General features: G+C 44.4%; 1 protein-coding gene across 1 annotated transcript in view; it reads right to left on the reverse strand.

Annotated features, from left to right (window-relative positions):
- Positions 1-1,592: 1,592 nt before the first annotated feature.
- LOC137427487 (uncharacterized) overlaps positions 1,593-14,592 on the reverse strand; it is a 129,567-nt gene continuing 116,567 nt past the window's right edge. Inside the window, 2 exon segments of the mRNA XM_078778103.1 lie at positions 1,593-6,806; positions 6,808-8,653. Of these exon segments, the coding sequence (XP_078634229.1) occupies positions 6,758-6,806; positions 6,808-8,653 (1,895 nt within the window). The 3' untranslated portion in view covers positions 1,593-6,757.

Raw genomic sequence — 14,592 nt, forward strand, 5'->3', positions numbered from 1 at the left:
TCACAAACAAATCAACCAGACAAACAAAATATATAAAAAGAGGAAGCGGAAGACAAGATGGGGAGAGAAGGGGAAGCACACAAACACAACATTTGAGAGCAGGGAGATGTGTGGGAGGGAGAGGGCTTAGGGGGAGGAGGCGTGGGAAGGGGGGGGGGGGGGGTGGGAGAAGTATAAAACACAAGGACACCAAGTAGTCAGGTTCACTATGTTTTTTCGTTCAAAATGTTGGTAGATTAGCAGCAAAACTATACATTTTTGGAATATTCAGAGCATGAGGAATCCAAAAATTAATGTTTACATTTGCGTAGACACCTTTGCGAAAATGACACTCAGGACAGTGATGAAGATCTGTAAAAGCATATTCCTGAACGGTATAGACCTCGTAGATCCTGTGTATAGGACTTATAGTTCAATCTGATACTACCTATAACTTCCTATAACAACCTATAACTTCAAAGGACTTGCAATATCATGTATTATGTAATACAGTTATATCACAAATATGAAGACAATGGTTTTCAATCACCTTTGTTTGTTGCTTTTCTATAATCCTGAGCATTATTTTGAGGCCTTTATTGGATTCCTTGACCCAGAAAACATAGGATTAGCGTATTTAATTAAGTCTCTAGGTTGACTAGAAGCCGAGATCGCGCAAAATATGTATTTTATGGCGGCCATTTTCAAAATCCAAAATGGCGGCCATGCAGGTGTCTGTGCAAATGTCAACATTGATTTTCAGATTCTCCATGCTCTGAATATTCCAAAAATGTATAGTTTTGCTCATCTACCAAAATTTTGAACGAAATTATATTTGTTAACATAGTGAACCTGACTAAAGGACTTCCAGGACAGGAGTTGGTATTTCAAAAAAGTGGAATTGGGGTGAAATTAGTGGGGGAAATCGATTAAGGATACTTTTTACTTACTTAGGATACTTAGGATTAAGGATACTTTAAGGATACTTGATCGTTTCTAAATCGATTAAGGATACTTTTTCTGATTTGTTGTTTTCTTGCTCATGTACAAATCTCATTTGATAGCCTGTTGAACTTTTCACATACTTTGCCAGTCCTACACATGGTGTTCTCTGTGCACTTGGTTCAGCTCCATCAGACCGCCTCCTCCTCATCTGAGAAAGTAAAACCTCAGAATGCATTGTTTTTTTTGTTGAATAGCTTCGTTAGAGGTTTCCTTATTTTGGTGTCGATGTTGATGATGTGGAAGATTTTTTATTCAACATTCACATTCAGACACGCACACACACACAAGGATATATATATTTATGCTTGCGTGGCTATACATAGACACATACAATGTAAATGTCGTATTGACATACAAGGTAAAACGTACTTTTTAGAATTGTTTGCAAGTGAGTGGAAAACTATCCTCTGTTCGGATTGGATTGAAGCAAGCAGCTGGCTGGCTGTGCTGTGGAGCTTCGGGGAGTGGAGTGGACAGGTTCAGGTGTTGGGCAGCTGTTGAATGGATTTTAAGAGAGGGGAAAGTAGTATTGTTCCTTTGCAGGTCTGAAGCTGGGAAGAACATATCAGGTGAAGTGAATGTGTGACTTTTAAAAGAGAACAGTCGGAGAAAGCACAAGCCAAGTATATTAATTGCACCATTGCTCGGGAAATATGATCCCTTCCACTCTCGAAATATAACAAAGCACATTCCAGCCGAGCTGGGGAATACCGTGTGAATGAATTCAACAGCTGAACTCCTGAGATAATTTCTCGAGGGCAGGGGACCAATAGGATATCACTCTATGTACTTTAAAAGCAAACAATTTTCTTGGGTTGTCAAATAATGTGCTATTCCAGCATTTCACAGGAATGTTAACCAAGGCCAAGACCTCACAGCTGTTAAACATCAGTTCCTCCCACTCTCACTCACTCCTGAAAGAGTATATATACAGAGCTCTTTGAGCTGGATTTCAGAAGTGCATTCAGGTGCTTTCTCCATGCAAAGCACGTTAAGATGTATAACAACTTTGTTTGCAAAGTGTAAATAAATATTTAAATGAATGGTTCAGACCAACTTGTTTCTGGTCTAACTAGAGGTACGAGTTTTCCACGACAAGTGCGAGGATGTTACAGAGTAAAATGTGGTTAAAGTGGATAATCATGTTTGGTTGTAAGGTAGTGGAGACAATATTGTGTCAAAATCAATTCTGCTCTGAGTGTGGTGTGTTGGGAGCAGCCCTGGTGAGATGGCGGGTGGGGTGAAGGCCAGCAACCACCGCGGGGAGTGTTTTGGGAGATCTGTAGAGCTGCAATCACAATAAACTTTGTACTGAATTGTGAAATGCAAACATCTCGCTGGCGACATTTGTTTTATTATTAATACGAGGTTTATATGTTCCATCTTGAATGTTATTGAAAGAGTATACCATTTTAAATGGACGTCGATTGAAATTATAATGTTGGCAAATTATTAATTGTATTGTGGTTAATAAAATGGCATTAAAACTGAATATATGTATTTTCATACAAAGGTCAAGATGCCCTTGGCGCCAAACTGTCTACGTTCCTCTATCTGTATGTGGTAAAACCTTTGATCTACTGTGACATAATACAAAACATTGTATCTGCATTTGGCCTTGATCATTATGTAATCGGTTTTGTGCTGGAGTATAAAAGCGAGACTTACTGGAGCATACAGTGAGAGAACATCCCAGGAAATGCCATGATTGGATAAATAGTGATTGGCAAAATTTAACGAAATGTGTGAGGTGTTTTCTCCTGCTTGCATTAATTAACTTTTAAATCTGTAACATCTCTTTGCAAGTGTTAATAAACTATTGAACTCTGTTATTCTTGGAACTTGATTGGTGAAGACTAATTAATTTTATTGATTGAACTCTGGAATACATTGAACCTGACAGAAGAGCGAGGGGAAATTCCCCCAAAATGATCTGCAATTGTGGCCAGTTCATAATTACACCGCCGTACTGGAATACCGATACTGCAAGTTGGTCTATAGCTTTGATATTGTTCGCCTAGCAGGCTGAGCTGAGTCGGACGTCCTGTGTATTTGATTGATTCTGTTGGATTTAGCGTGTGCTGTCGTGTTGTGCTTTGTGTGAATGATTGTGATGGATCCCCGTTTCGTTTCCTGGCTTATGGCGGCGTGTCTGCCCGTGAGATTTGCAGTACTTTGGTTTTTACTCGCCACCAAGTTGAAAATTTCGAACTGTAAGTACCCGCCATGTTTTTTCGTTGAGCCTCACGCAGCCCCGGTGTGCGCCTCTCAACAAGACGGTTCTTTTCCCCGTCTCGCCCCACCGCTCGTCCCACCGCTCGTCCCATCGCCCGGCCCATCGCACGCCCCACCTCTGCACACACCGCTGTATGTACCGAGCTCGACCAGCCGCTCTAACTCCTCTATCCCGAGGCCTATTCGCTACACTCGGCAAAAACTTTTGTCTTTAAACAACACCACTCGATTGACTCCTGGACTTGTGTCAGGCCTCAGAGAACTTGAAATCGGCGTTGGTCTCCTGAGAAAATGCACAAAGCGAGGCGGGAGGAGAAAGCAGAGAAAAATACCGATTGTGATTTCTCTTCGCGACCAGCGACGGCCCGGCCCACATTTTAATAATTCCTGCGAAAAAGTGTCCCCTGTCAACTTCAATAACCTCATCTATCCCTGTAGAACATACACAGCACCAAAACCACACCGTTCTGACCTGTATCTCGCCTTATTCAACGCTCGGTCTGTAAGTAGTCCTGACAAGCGAACCGAAATTACCTCTTTTATTCAAGATAATGATATTGACATGCTTTTTCTGACCGAAAGTTGGCTCCGACCCAGTGGCGACGAAGCGAGGTGTGCTGATCTCACCCCACCTGGATACACCCTGCAGTCATTTCCTCGCTCCTCTAGGGGGGGGGGCATGGCTGTTATTTACAGAGACAACTTCTCTACCTTTGTCTCCTTCACCACGACATTCCAAAAAGGAATGAGGACGTGCCGAGAGACAGTGGCTGAAGACTGGCCTCACAGTCCATAAACAGTTGTATAACATAGCTAAAAGACTCGTCATAAAAATCATTCTGAAAGCAAAAACGTCATATATTTCTGATCGGATTACTAGGAGCTCCTCCTGCAAGCAACTGTTCAGCATTACCAACCGCCTGTTTGCCACCAAAAATAAATCCGTTCTTCCCACTGTGTTTCCTCAAAACGAACTACCCCAACGCTTCCTGCATTTCTTTCACAATAAAATTCAGTCAATAAGAAACAATCTTGACAAGCAGTCACTCCTTTCCTTCGATGATGCTGAACACTGCTTTCACGGACAACCTCTTAGTTCGTTTACTCCTGTTATTGAGGAAATTGTCAAATGTACAATCCTCAAGTCAAACACAAAAACATGTGACCCCCTTCCCACCGATTTGTTTATTGAGTGTTTGGACACCCTCCTCCCATTTATTACTGCAGTTATCAATGATTCTCTGACTACGGGTTCATTTCCGCTTCTCTTTAAACAAGCTCTTGTTAAACCACTTCTTAAAAAGCCCACCCTTGACTTTAACGACATGAAAAATTACCGTCCTATCTCCAACCTGTCTTTCCTGTCAAAGATCACAGAAAGAATTGTGCTATCACAGATGAATGACCATCTAGTTTCAAATAATCTTTTCAATTCTCGCCAGTCAGCATATAGACCAGGCCATAGCACCGAGACCGCTCTCCGAAGAATAACCAATGATCTTCTGACCTCTCTTGACTGTGGTAAGGTTTCCGTTCTTGCTCTTTTGGACTTGTCTGCCGCCTTTGACACGATTGACCATAGTGTCTTAATTCGTCGTCTTGAAATCACATTTGGTATAACTGGTACTCCCCTTTCTTGGCTGATGTCCTATCTTACTGATAGAGTGCAAACAGTTGTTGTCAATGGCCAGAAATCAGCCCCTTCTCCGCTTTCCTTTGGCGTTCCCCAGGGCTCAGTCCTGGGACCTATCCTCTTTCTTTTGTACACTCAGCCTCTATTTGATTTTGTTGCCAAACATTCAGTTGATCACCACGCCTTTGCGGACGACAATCAGCTGTACAAAGGAAGCACGATTCAACAAATCGTGCCCACTGTTGAAGTGTTAGAAGGCTATATTGCCGACGTGAAGGCGTGGATGACCCAAAACAAACTTCAGCTGAACGATGCTAAAACAGAGTCTATGATTGTAAGATCGCACAGATGTCCTCTACAATGTTTACTTCCTACCATTATTCATGTTGGTGAAAGCGATGTAAACTTTGTTTCATCGGCCAAGAACCTTGGTGTGGTTTTCGACTGTAACATGCCATTTTCCAAGCAAGTACTTCAAACTTGCAAATCAGCATACTTTCAGCTGCGAAAGATCGCATCCATTCGCCACTTTCTTACTCCTCAAGCTGCTCTAACTCTGGTCTGTGCCCTTGTCCTCTCAAAGCTAGACTATTGTAATTCTTTGTATCCTGGCTGCCCTCAGTTTCTCTTGGATAAGTTACAAAAGGTTCAAAACTCTGCCGCTCGTTTTGTCTGTAAGGTGAAGAAGTCTGACCATGTTACTCCGCTTCTTGAATCTTTCCACTGGCTGCCTGTCTCTGCTCGTGTGCAATACAAAATTTGCACACTATGTTATAAATCATTGTGTGGAACGGGACCTCACTATCTCTCCGATTTGCTCACTCTCTATGGACCTCGGCGACGGCTTCATTCAAGCGACGACTATGACCTCAGAGCCGCCGCGCACCAGCACCAAGTCGTTTGGCGAGAAATCCTTTTCCTTTGCTGCACCTCTGCTCTGGAATGACTTGCCTTCCTCTGTTCGACATGTTGACTCTCTTCCTGCCTTTAAAACCTCCCTCAAAACCTATCTCTTTCACAAGTCTTTCAAAGTCTAAGTCCTGTTTTCTCTTTGGTTTGAGGTGGGACAGAGATCGAGAGTATGTCTGTGTACATGTGCGGGGGAGGGAGGGGAGGAGGAGGGGGAGTACACATCTGTGGGTTTTGAATGGGGAGGGAGAGGAATAGGGCAAGAGTGAAGGTGTGTCTGTGTGTGTGTATGGTTGTGTGTGTGTGTGCGGTGTGTGCGTTCGCATGATAATGTAAAACGCCATGAGGGTAGTTTACTCTGCTTGATGGGGCTATATAAGACTCCTTTATTATTATTATTATTATTGTTCATCGGAAAGAGGGATTACTGCAGAATAGTGTTATTCTGCTAAATAACTTTTTGCTGATTATTATACGCATTTTTTGTGTTGCACATAGGGACCTTCTTCCATTCCAAGGTATTTGTAGGATGCTTCGTTTTCTAGTTCCTGGATTGTTGTACTTTCAGATTGAGGTCGTGTGTTCTTTTTGTTTTACCATCTAGAAATGTGCATTTGGCACATTTGTCAAGACCAAATTCCATTTGAATGTTCTCCGAGTGGCGCTTTACTTGTTCGAGTTGATCTGCTAATTTGTTATAATGTGGTGAACACAGTTTTAGATCATCCATGTACAGTAGATGTGTCACCCCTACAGGTTCTTTGGTCATTTTCCTTTTGGGATGTTCAATAGTATTTGTGTCCTTGTTCATTGATGAGGTTCTTCAGTGGGTCCAGAGCCAGGCAAAGCAGGAGGGGAAAAGGCTGCAAGATACCGTGTAAGATTTCTCGTCTGTGTATTCTGTGAAGTTGAGAAAAATATGACGAAGAAGCAAATAGCTCGCTGCGCACAAACACATTTAGGGCTTCTTTCCTGCATGCATTATTTGATGTCTCCTTAAAACTGATAATCGAGTAAAGGCTTTAAGACACACAGAACACTGGTGTGGCTTCTCTCCTGTGTGTTTTCTTTGATGATTCCTTAACTCTGATGATTGGTTGAAGGCTTTAGGACACAAAGAACACTTGTAAGGCTTCTCTCCTGTGTGTATTCTTTGATGTCTCCTTAAAACTGATAATCGAGTAAAGGCTTTGAGACACACAGAACACTGGTGTGGCTTCTCTCCTGTGTGTTTTCTTTTATGATTCCTTAACTCTGATGATTGGGTGAAGGCTTTAGGACACAAAGAACACTTGTAAGGCTTCTCTCCTGTGTGTATATTTTGATGACTCCTTAAAACTGATGATCGAGCAAATGCTTTAGGACACAAAGAACACTTGTGTGGCTTCTCTCCTGTGTGTATTCTTTGATGATTCCTCAAATTTGATGATTGAAAAAAGGCTTTAAGACACACAGAACACTTGTGTGGCTTCTCTCCTGCATGTATTATTTGATGTCTCCTTAAATGTGATGATCGAATAAAGGCTTTAGCACACAAAGAACACTTGTGTGGCTTCTCTCCTGTGGTTATTATTTGATGTCTCCTTAAATGTGATAATTGAATAAAGGCTTGAGGACACACAGAACACTTGTGTGGCTTCTCTCCTGCATGTATTATTTGATGTCTCCTTAAAGTTGATGATTGATTAAAGGCTTTAGGACACAAAGAACACTTGTGTGGCTTTTCTCCTGTGTGTATTCTTTGATGGTTCCTTAAAATTGATGATTTATTAAAGGCTTTCGGACACAAAGAACACTTGTGTGGCTTCTCTCCTGTGTGTATTCTTTGATGATTCCTTAAATTTGATGATTGAGTAAAGGCTTTAGAACACAAAGAACACTTATGTGGCTTCTCTCCCATGTGCTGTCTTTGATGAATCTTTAAAACTGATGATCGAGCAAAGGCTTTAGGACACAAAGAACACTTGTGTGGCTTCTCTCCCGTGTGCAGTCTTTGATGAATGTGTAAATCTGATGATCGCATAAAGGCTTTAGGACACAAAGAACACTTGTGAGGCTTCTCACCTGTGTGTGTTCTTTGATGATCCCTTAAATGTGATGATCGAGTAAAGGCTTTAGAACACAGAGAACACTTGTGTGGATTCTCTCTTGCATGTATTATTTGATGGTCCCTTAAATGTGATGATCGAGTAAAGGCTTTAGAACACAAAGAACACTTGTGTGGCTTCTCTCCCGTGTGCTGTCTTTGATGAATGTGTAAATCTGACGATTGAATAAAGGCTTTAAGACACACTGAACACTTGTGTGGCTTCTCTCCGGTGTGCTGTCTTTGATGAATGTGTAAATTTGATGATTGAGTAAAGGTTTTAGGACACAAAGAACACTTGTGAGGCTTCTCACCTGTGTGTGTTCTTTGATGATCCCTTAAATGTGATGATCGAGTAAAGGCCTTATGACACAAAGAACACCTGTGTGGCTTCTCTCCCGTGTGCTGTCTTTGATGAATGTGTAAATCTGATGATCGAGTGAAGGCTTTGGGACACACAGAACACTTGTGTGGCTTTTCATCTGTGTGTGTTGTTTGATGAATGTGTAGATTTGATGATCGAGAAAGCTCCTTGTTGCAAGTAGAACACGTGGAAGGCTTCTCGCTCGTGTGGATTGTTTGTCGTTTTAAAGATGACAACGTTATGAATGATTTGTCACACAAAGAACACTTGTCTGGTTTCCCACTTCCTTGTATATTCTTGAGAGTCTCTGTGCAACATTTACGAGACATGCTGCGAAATGTGGCAGTATCTTGAGTAACTGTCTGTGTCATGGGACAATTGAAAACTTGTGCGATGAGCAACTGGGAACAGTTGGAACAAGAATCCAGTTTCATTTGTTTCTCTGTAAAGACAAGTCACAAAACGCAATAATTCACACTAATTTGTCCATATTTGATAAGTATTTTTCAAGTTAATTTGAACGTCATCCTTATTTAAACTTTTTTTATATTTTTTTGGGATACAGCATCGAGGCTCGTGAAAGAGCTAACATTTATCACACAAACAAATCAAACAGACAAACAAAGCATATAATAAATAGCACCGCAAAGCAGGCGTAACCCCTCAGCCCATGCATGGTGGAAACCAATTTCAAGATGGCTGCCATGGCGGCCATATTGAAAATCGCAGCGTGCCCATTTTCGAAAGAAACCTTCCTCCACTCAACCCCAACACACACTGCAAAAAATGGATTTAATTGGACAAGCCGTTCTGCTTGAAATTGACGACAACAAATTTCAAGATTGCTGCATTGGAGGCCATATTGAAAATCACAGCGTGCCCATGAACCTTCCTCGACTCAACCCCAACACACACTGCAAAAATGGATTTAATCGGACAAGCCCTTCTGCTCGACATTGACGTTTAAAAAATTTCAAGATGGCTACTGTGGGGGCCATATTGAAAATCGCAGCGCGCCCATTTTCGAAAGGAACCTTCCTCGACCCAACCCCAACACACACTGTAAAAATGGATTTAATCGGACAAGCCGTTCTCCTTGAAATTGCCGGAAACCAAAAGTTGACGGACGCCCGGACGACAATACCCCTTAGCCCAATTTGGGCTGAGGGGTGAAAAGGGGAGCGGTAGACAAGATGGGAAGAGAAAGGGAAGCACACAAACAAAATATTTGAGAGCAGGCACATCGGGAGATCTGTGGGAGGGAGAGGGCTTCGGGGAGGAGGCGTGGGAAGGGGGGGGGCGGGGGGGAGAAGGATAAAATACAAGGACACGGCAAGGACTTCCAGGAAAGAAGTTGGCATTTCAAAAAAGTGGATTTGGGGTGAAATTAGCGGGGGTAGAAAAGATCAAGGTTATGGATGGGGGAAGATAAGAGATGGTGGTGAACAGCTGTTTTAAAGACCTGGACGGAGGAGTGAGGGAGTTTGTTCAAGAGGTGGGAGAAAAGAGGGATGAAGGAGTGAAGGTGAGAAGAGTCGATTTTGGCAGTTTAACCATAAGAGGGTTGCAGGCAGATCTTGTGCGATCTGTAGGAATATTTGGGGGACAGAGCCTCTGCTGGGAGAGCAAGGCCGGAGAGGAGTCGGTAGAAGAGGGAAAGACCACCAACCTGCCTGCAGTGAGTAAGTGAAAGGCCCTCGGAGTTAGCTTCATCGCGGGAGATTCCAATGATTCTGAACGCTTTGGTTTCAACAGCGTGAAGGCGAGTTAGGTGTGAGGCAAGAGCACCAGCCCAGAGGGGAGAGCAGTATTCCATTGAGCTGTGGATGAAAGCCTTGTATGTGGTGAGGAGCTCAGGTGTGCCAAGGAAGGACTTCGCACGACGGTGGATGCCCAGTCTGCGACTGGCTTTGGAGGCCAGATTGGCAATGTGGTTTTCCCAGGAAAGATCACGTCAGATAGTGAGACCCAAAAGCTTGAGTGACAGAACTTATTGGAGAGGATTATTCAGAAAGTGGATGGGAGGGGTTGTCCAGTCGGTCTTTTTGGAGAGCCATTGTACGAGTGTGAGATTTGTCAGGATTGAAAGACATGTTCCACTTGTTTGACCAGTCTGTGATTTTGTCCAGGTCTGCAGAGAGTGGGGAGGCTGCAGATTGCCAATCTGAGGGATGAGGAATGGAGCGGCAGAGAGTGGAGTCATCAGCAAAGAGATAGAGAGGATTTTCAAGAGAGTCAGAGAGATCACTGATGAAGACCAGAAAATCACAGGACCCAGAACACTGCCTTGGGGAACTCCAGCCTGAACAGGAAGGGGAGATGAGAGAAACCTATTCAGGGCCACACATTGACTACGACTCGAGAGGAAGTCCGCCAGCCAGGCGTGGAGATTTCCATGGATACCATAGGACGAGAGTTTGGTGAGCAGAGCGGGGTGCCAGACCGTATCGAAGGCATGTGACATGTCAAGGGAGACAGCTCTAATTTGTTGTTTGGCATTGAGGACCTCCATCCATTGTTGAGACAGCAGAAGCAGCATGTCCAGAGTAGAGTGACCTGGTCTGAACCAAATTGATGATCAGAGATCAAGCCATTGGGGAAGAGGAAAGATTTCCGATCCGAAGCAATGATGGATTCCATGACTTTGCTGATAATTGGGAGAAGGCTGATTGGTCTGTAGTTGCATGGATCTGTTTTTGCACCTTCTTTGTGTAAAGCGGTGATGTTGGCTGATTTCCAAGCAGATGGCAGATGACCTTGAGCAAAAGAGTGTGAAGAGAACAGAGAGAGGGAGTGAAAGAGCGGAAGAACAGGATTTTAGGACCCGTGGGCTGATGCCGTCAGGTCCAGTTGCAGAATCAGAGTCGAGGGTTGACAGAAACTTTTCCACCTTCTCAGGAGGAAAGGACACAGAGTCCAGGTGCAGCTGGGTACGACTGGGTACAGAGAGGGATGGGTTTGGGACACAAGATTTAGAGGCAAACACAGAGTTGAGGCATTCAGCTTTTTCACATGCGGAGTCAGCTGTGTAGCCGTTTGAGGTAAGGGAAGGGATGGAGGGGGAACAAACACCAGAAACAGATTTGACCAGACGCCACAAGGATTTGGAAGAAGGAGACAGATTTGAGAGTTCGGTCTTGAGAACGGAGAGATATTGTTTCCTGGCTCTCCTGAGGGTGGACACACACTTGTTTCGGGCTTTGTGAAAGGAAATGAGATTTCCTTCCTTTGTATTTGCTTTCCAGCTGTGGAGGACTGCACTTCCGGTCCCTCGGGCGACGAGGCTTGCTTCGAGCTCTCCACGGCATCGAAGTTTGAGTGTTTTCCCATTCGTGTCTTTGTCGGGTTTCCGCTGGTTGTTTTGTTGTGTGTGTGTTGTTGCGTATATCTGTTTAGTTTTGGTTTTGTGTTTGTTGCGGATTTGTGTGTGATTGGTCGTTTTTTTATTCGCGCATCGTGCGCGGCCTGGTCTTTCCGGGCTCCCTTCCCCCCGTCGGTGTTTTGTGAGTGTAAGTTCTTTCCTTCATAGTATTTGCTTGTTTCTTTGATTTTATTTTCTCCCCCCTGCCTCTCGCGGGCATCTTACCCTTTGTCCGGCGTTTTTAAAAACAGGACAAACGGATAGACAAAGAATTCTATATTGATTCTTTCTCTCCTCCCGGACACGTGCTTGTTCGCTCTCCTCCTCGTCTCGACTTGTGCTCCGCCCCCTGTATCTCGTTTTTCTTCCGCCTCTGCTCCTTCTTTCTCAAATCCACGTTCTCGCTTGGAGACTTTTCCCAGATTGTTTTTCATGGTTTTCATGGTTCTGTTTGGATATTGTTGGAATATGTTTAAACCGCAGCCGTGATGCTGACGCCGCCCTCCCCCCCTAGAATTTCCATGTTTTAAACGTTTCCCAGTGTGTACCCTGGTCAGAATAGGTACACCGTATCTCTGCATGTCGTAAGAGACGACTAAGAGGGTTGGCATCAGGAAGGGCATCCGGCCATAAAAAACATTGCCTCAAAAAGAGAACCATGACAATTACAACTACATATGGGCAGGGTGCAGCCCAAAGTGGAGATCGGTTTCTGACGTTTGGGACATGGAATGTAGGGACAATGACAGGGAGATCAGGAGAAGTGGTGGAAGTATTGGTCAGAAGAAGAGTGGACATATGTTGTGTGCAGGAGACGAGATGGAAGGGAAGTGGTGTGAGAATGGTGAAGGGTAGGCAGGGACAGAAATACAGGTTTGTGTGGCAAGGGTGCCCGGAGGGCGTGAATGGTGTTGGTGTCCTGTTTTCTGAGGAGTTTGTAGACAGTGTGGTGAGTGTGACTAGAGTGAGTGATAGGTTGATGATGGTGAAAATGATGATTGGAAAGCTCTTGGTGAACGTCGTCAAATATGCTCCGCAGGTTGGTCGAAGCGATGAAGAGAACGACAAGTTCTGGTGTGCGATAGAGAAGCTGATGGAAAACGTGAAAGATGAGGAAGTTGTTGTGGTGGGAGGAGACCTGAATGGACATGTGGGAAGGAGTATGGATGGTTTTGAAGGAGTTAATGGGGGGTACGGATATGGTGTGAGAAATGGAGAAGGTGAAAGGATTTTGGAGTTTGCTGATGGAGCTGATTTGTTGATTTGTAATACTCAGTTCCAGAGAGAGGATAATAAGCTTGTTACATACACGTCAGGTGGGTCGATGACAGCGGTTGACTACCTGATGGTGCGTAGGCAAGATAGGGGGCACCTCCGGGACACAAAGGTGATCCCGGGGGAGGAGGCTGTTTCACAGCACCACTTGGTTGTCTGCAACGTAAGGGTGAAAGGTGCGAGGAGAGCTCGGCGGGTGAAGTACCAACCGAGAATGAGGGTGTGGAGGTTGAAAGAGGTGACAGTAAGGGAGGCATTAAAAGAGAGGCTGAGTAGGGTAGAGGATGATGTGGTTGAGCTTGAAAGTGGTTGGATGTCAATGAAAGCTTGTCTGTTGGGAGCCATTGGTGAGGTATGTGGATGGACAAAAGGACCACCGAGGCACTCGGAAACATGGTGGTGGGATGATGAAGTTGGAAAAAGGATTGACGAGAAGAGGTAGAAGTTCAAGGAGTGGCAGAAGGCGAAGGGTACGGGAGCAGAAACAGCAGAGCATGAAAGTTATAGGGCAGCCAGGAGGGCTGCAAAGAAAGAGGTAGCAAAGGCACAGGAGGCATGTAGGAGGATGTTCGGAGAACGCTTGGATTCAGAAGAGGGTCAGAAAGCAGTATTCACGATTGCAAAGCACATAGCGAAAGAGAGGTGTGATGTGATGGGGGTGAGTTGCTTGAAGGATGAAGTGGGACAAATCGTTGTCGACCCAGATGGAATTAAAGGAAGATGGAAAAGATATATGGAAATGCTGTTGAATACAGAGAATGAATGGGATGGCAACATAGAGAGTAACCCAGTTTTAGGACCGGCAGAGAAGATAACTGAGAAGGAAGTTGAGGAAGCGATAAAAGCAATGAAGAGTGGAAAAGTGGGAGGGCCGACGGGAGTTGTGGGAGATATGTTGAAGGCAGCGGGAAGTTGGGGTGTGAAGAGAATGACAGAGATCTGTAATCTGGTGGTGAAAGAAGGCCGCATTCCAGTGAATTGGGACCTGAGTACCCTCGTCCCTCTATACAAGGGGAAAGGTGACCCTTTGGAGTGTGGCTTGTACCGAGCAACAAAGTTATTGGAGCATGGAATGAAGGTATTGGAAAGGGTGTTGGAGAGGAGGATGAAGAAGAAAGTGAAGATCAACGAAATGCAGTTTGGATTTATGCCAGGAAGAGGAACGACAGATGCGCTTTTCATTGTGAGACAGTTGCAGGAGAAGTACATGGAGAAGAGGAAGAAGTTGTTTTTTTGGGTTTGTTGATCTGGAGAAAGCATTCGATAGGGTTCCACTCAAAGTATTGACATGGGCATTGAGGAAGTTAGGAGTGGAGGAATGGTTGATCAGAGTCGTGATGGCAATGTACAAAAGAGCGCGCACAGCTGTAAGGACGAAGGACGGGAACAGTGGTGAGTTTGAGGTGAAGGTGGGAGTGCATCAGGGGTCGGTACTAAGTCCACTACTATTTGTAGCTGTGATGGAGGTGCTGGCTCAGAACGTAAAGGAGGGTTTACCGTGGGAGGTGTTGTATGCAGATGATCTGGTGTTGATTGCGGAGAGTATGGATGGACTGAAGGAAAAGATGAACAAGTGGAAGGAATGTATGGAGACAAAAGGTCTGAAGGTGAATATCGGAAAGACGAAGGTGATGGCAAGTGGTAAAGCATGTGGTGAGGTGGAAAGAACTGGGAAGTGACCGTGTGCTGTGTGCAGGAAGGGTGTCGGAGTGAACTCCATTCAATGTACAATGTGCGCTGAGTGG

Source organism: Myxine glutinosa, chromosome 5 (assembly GCF_964187855.1).
Source record: "Myxine glutinosa chromosome 5, kmMyxGlut1.1, whole genome shotgun sequence".
Taxonomy (NCBI): domain Eukaryota; kingdom Metazoa; phylum Chordata; class Myxini; order Myxiniformes; family Myxinidae; genus Myxine; species Myxine glutinosa.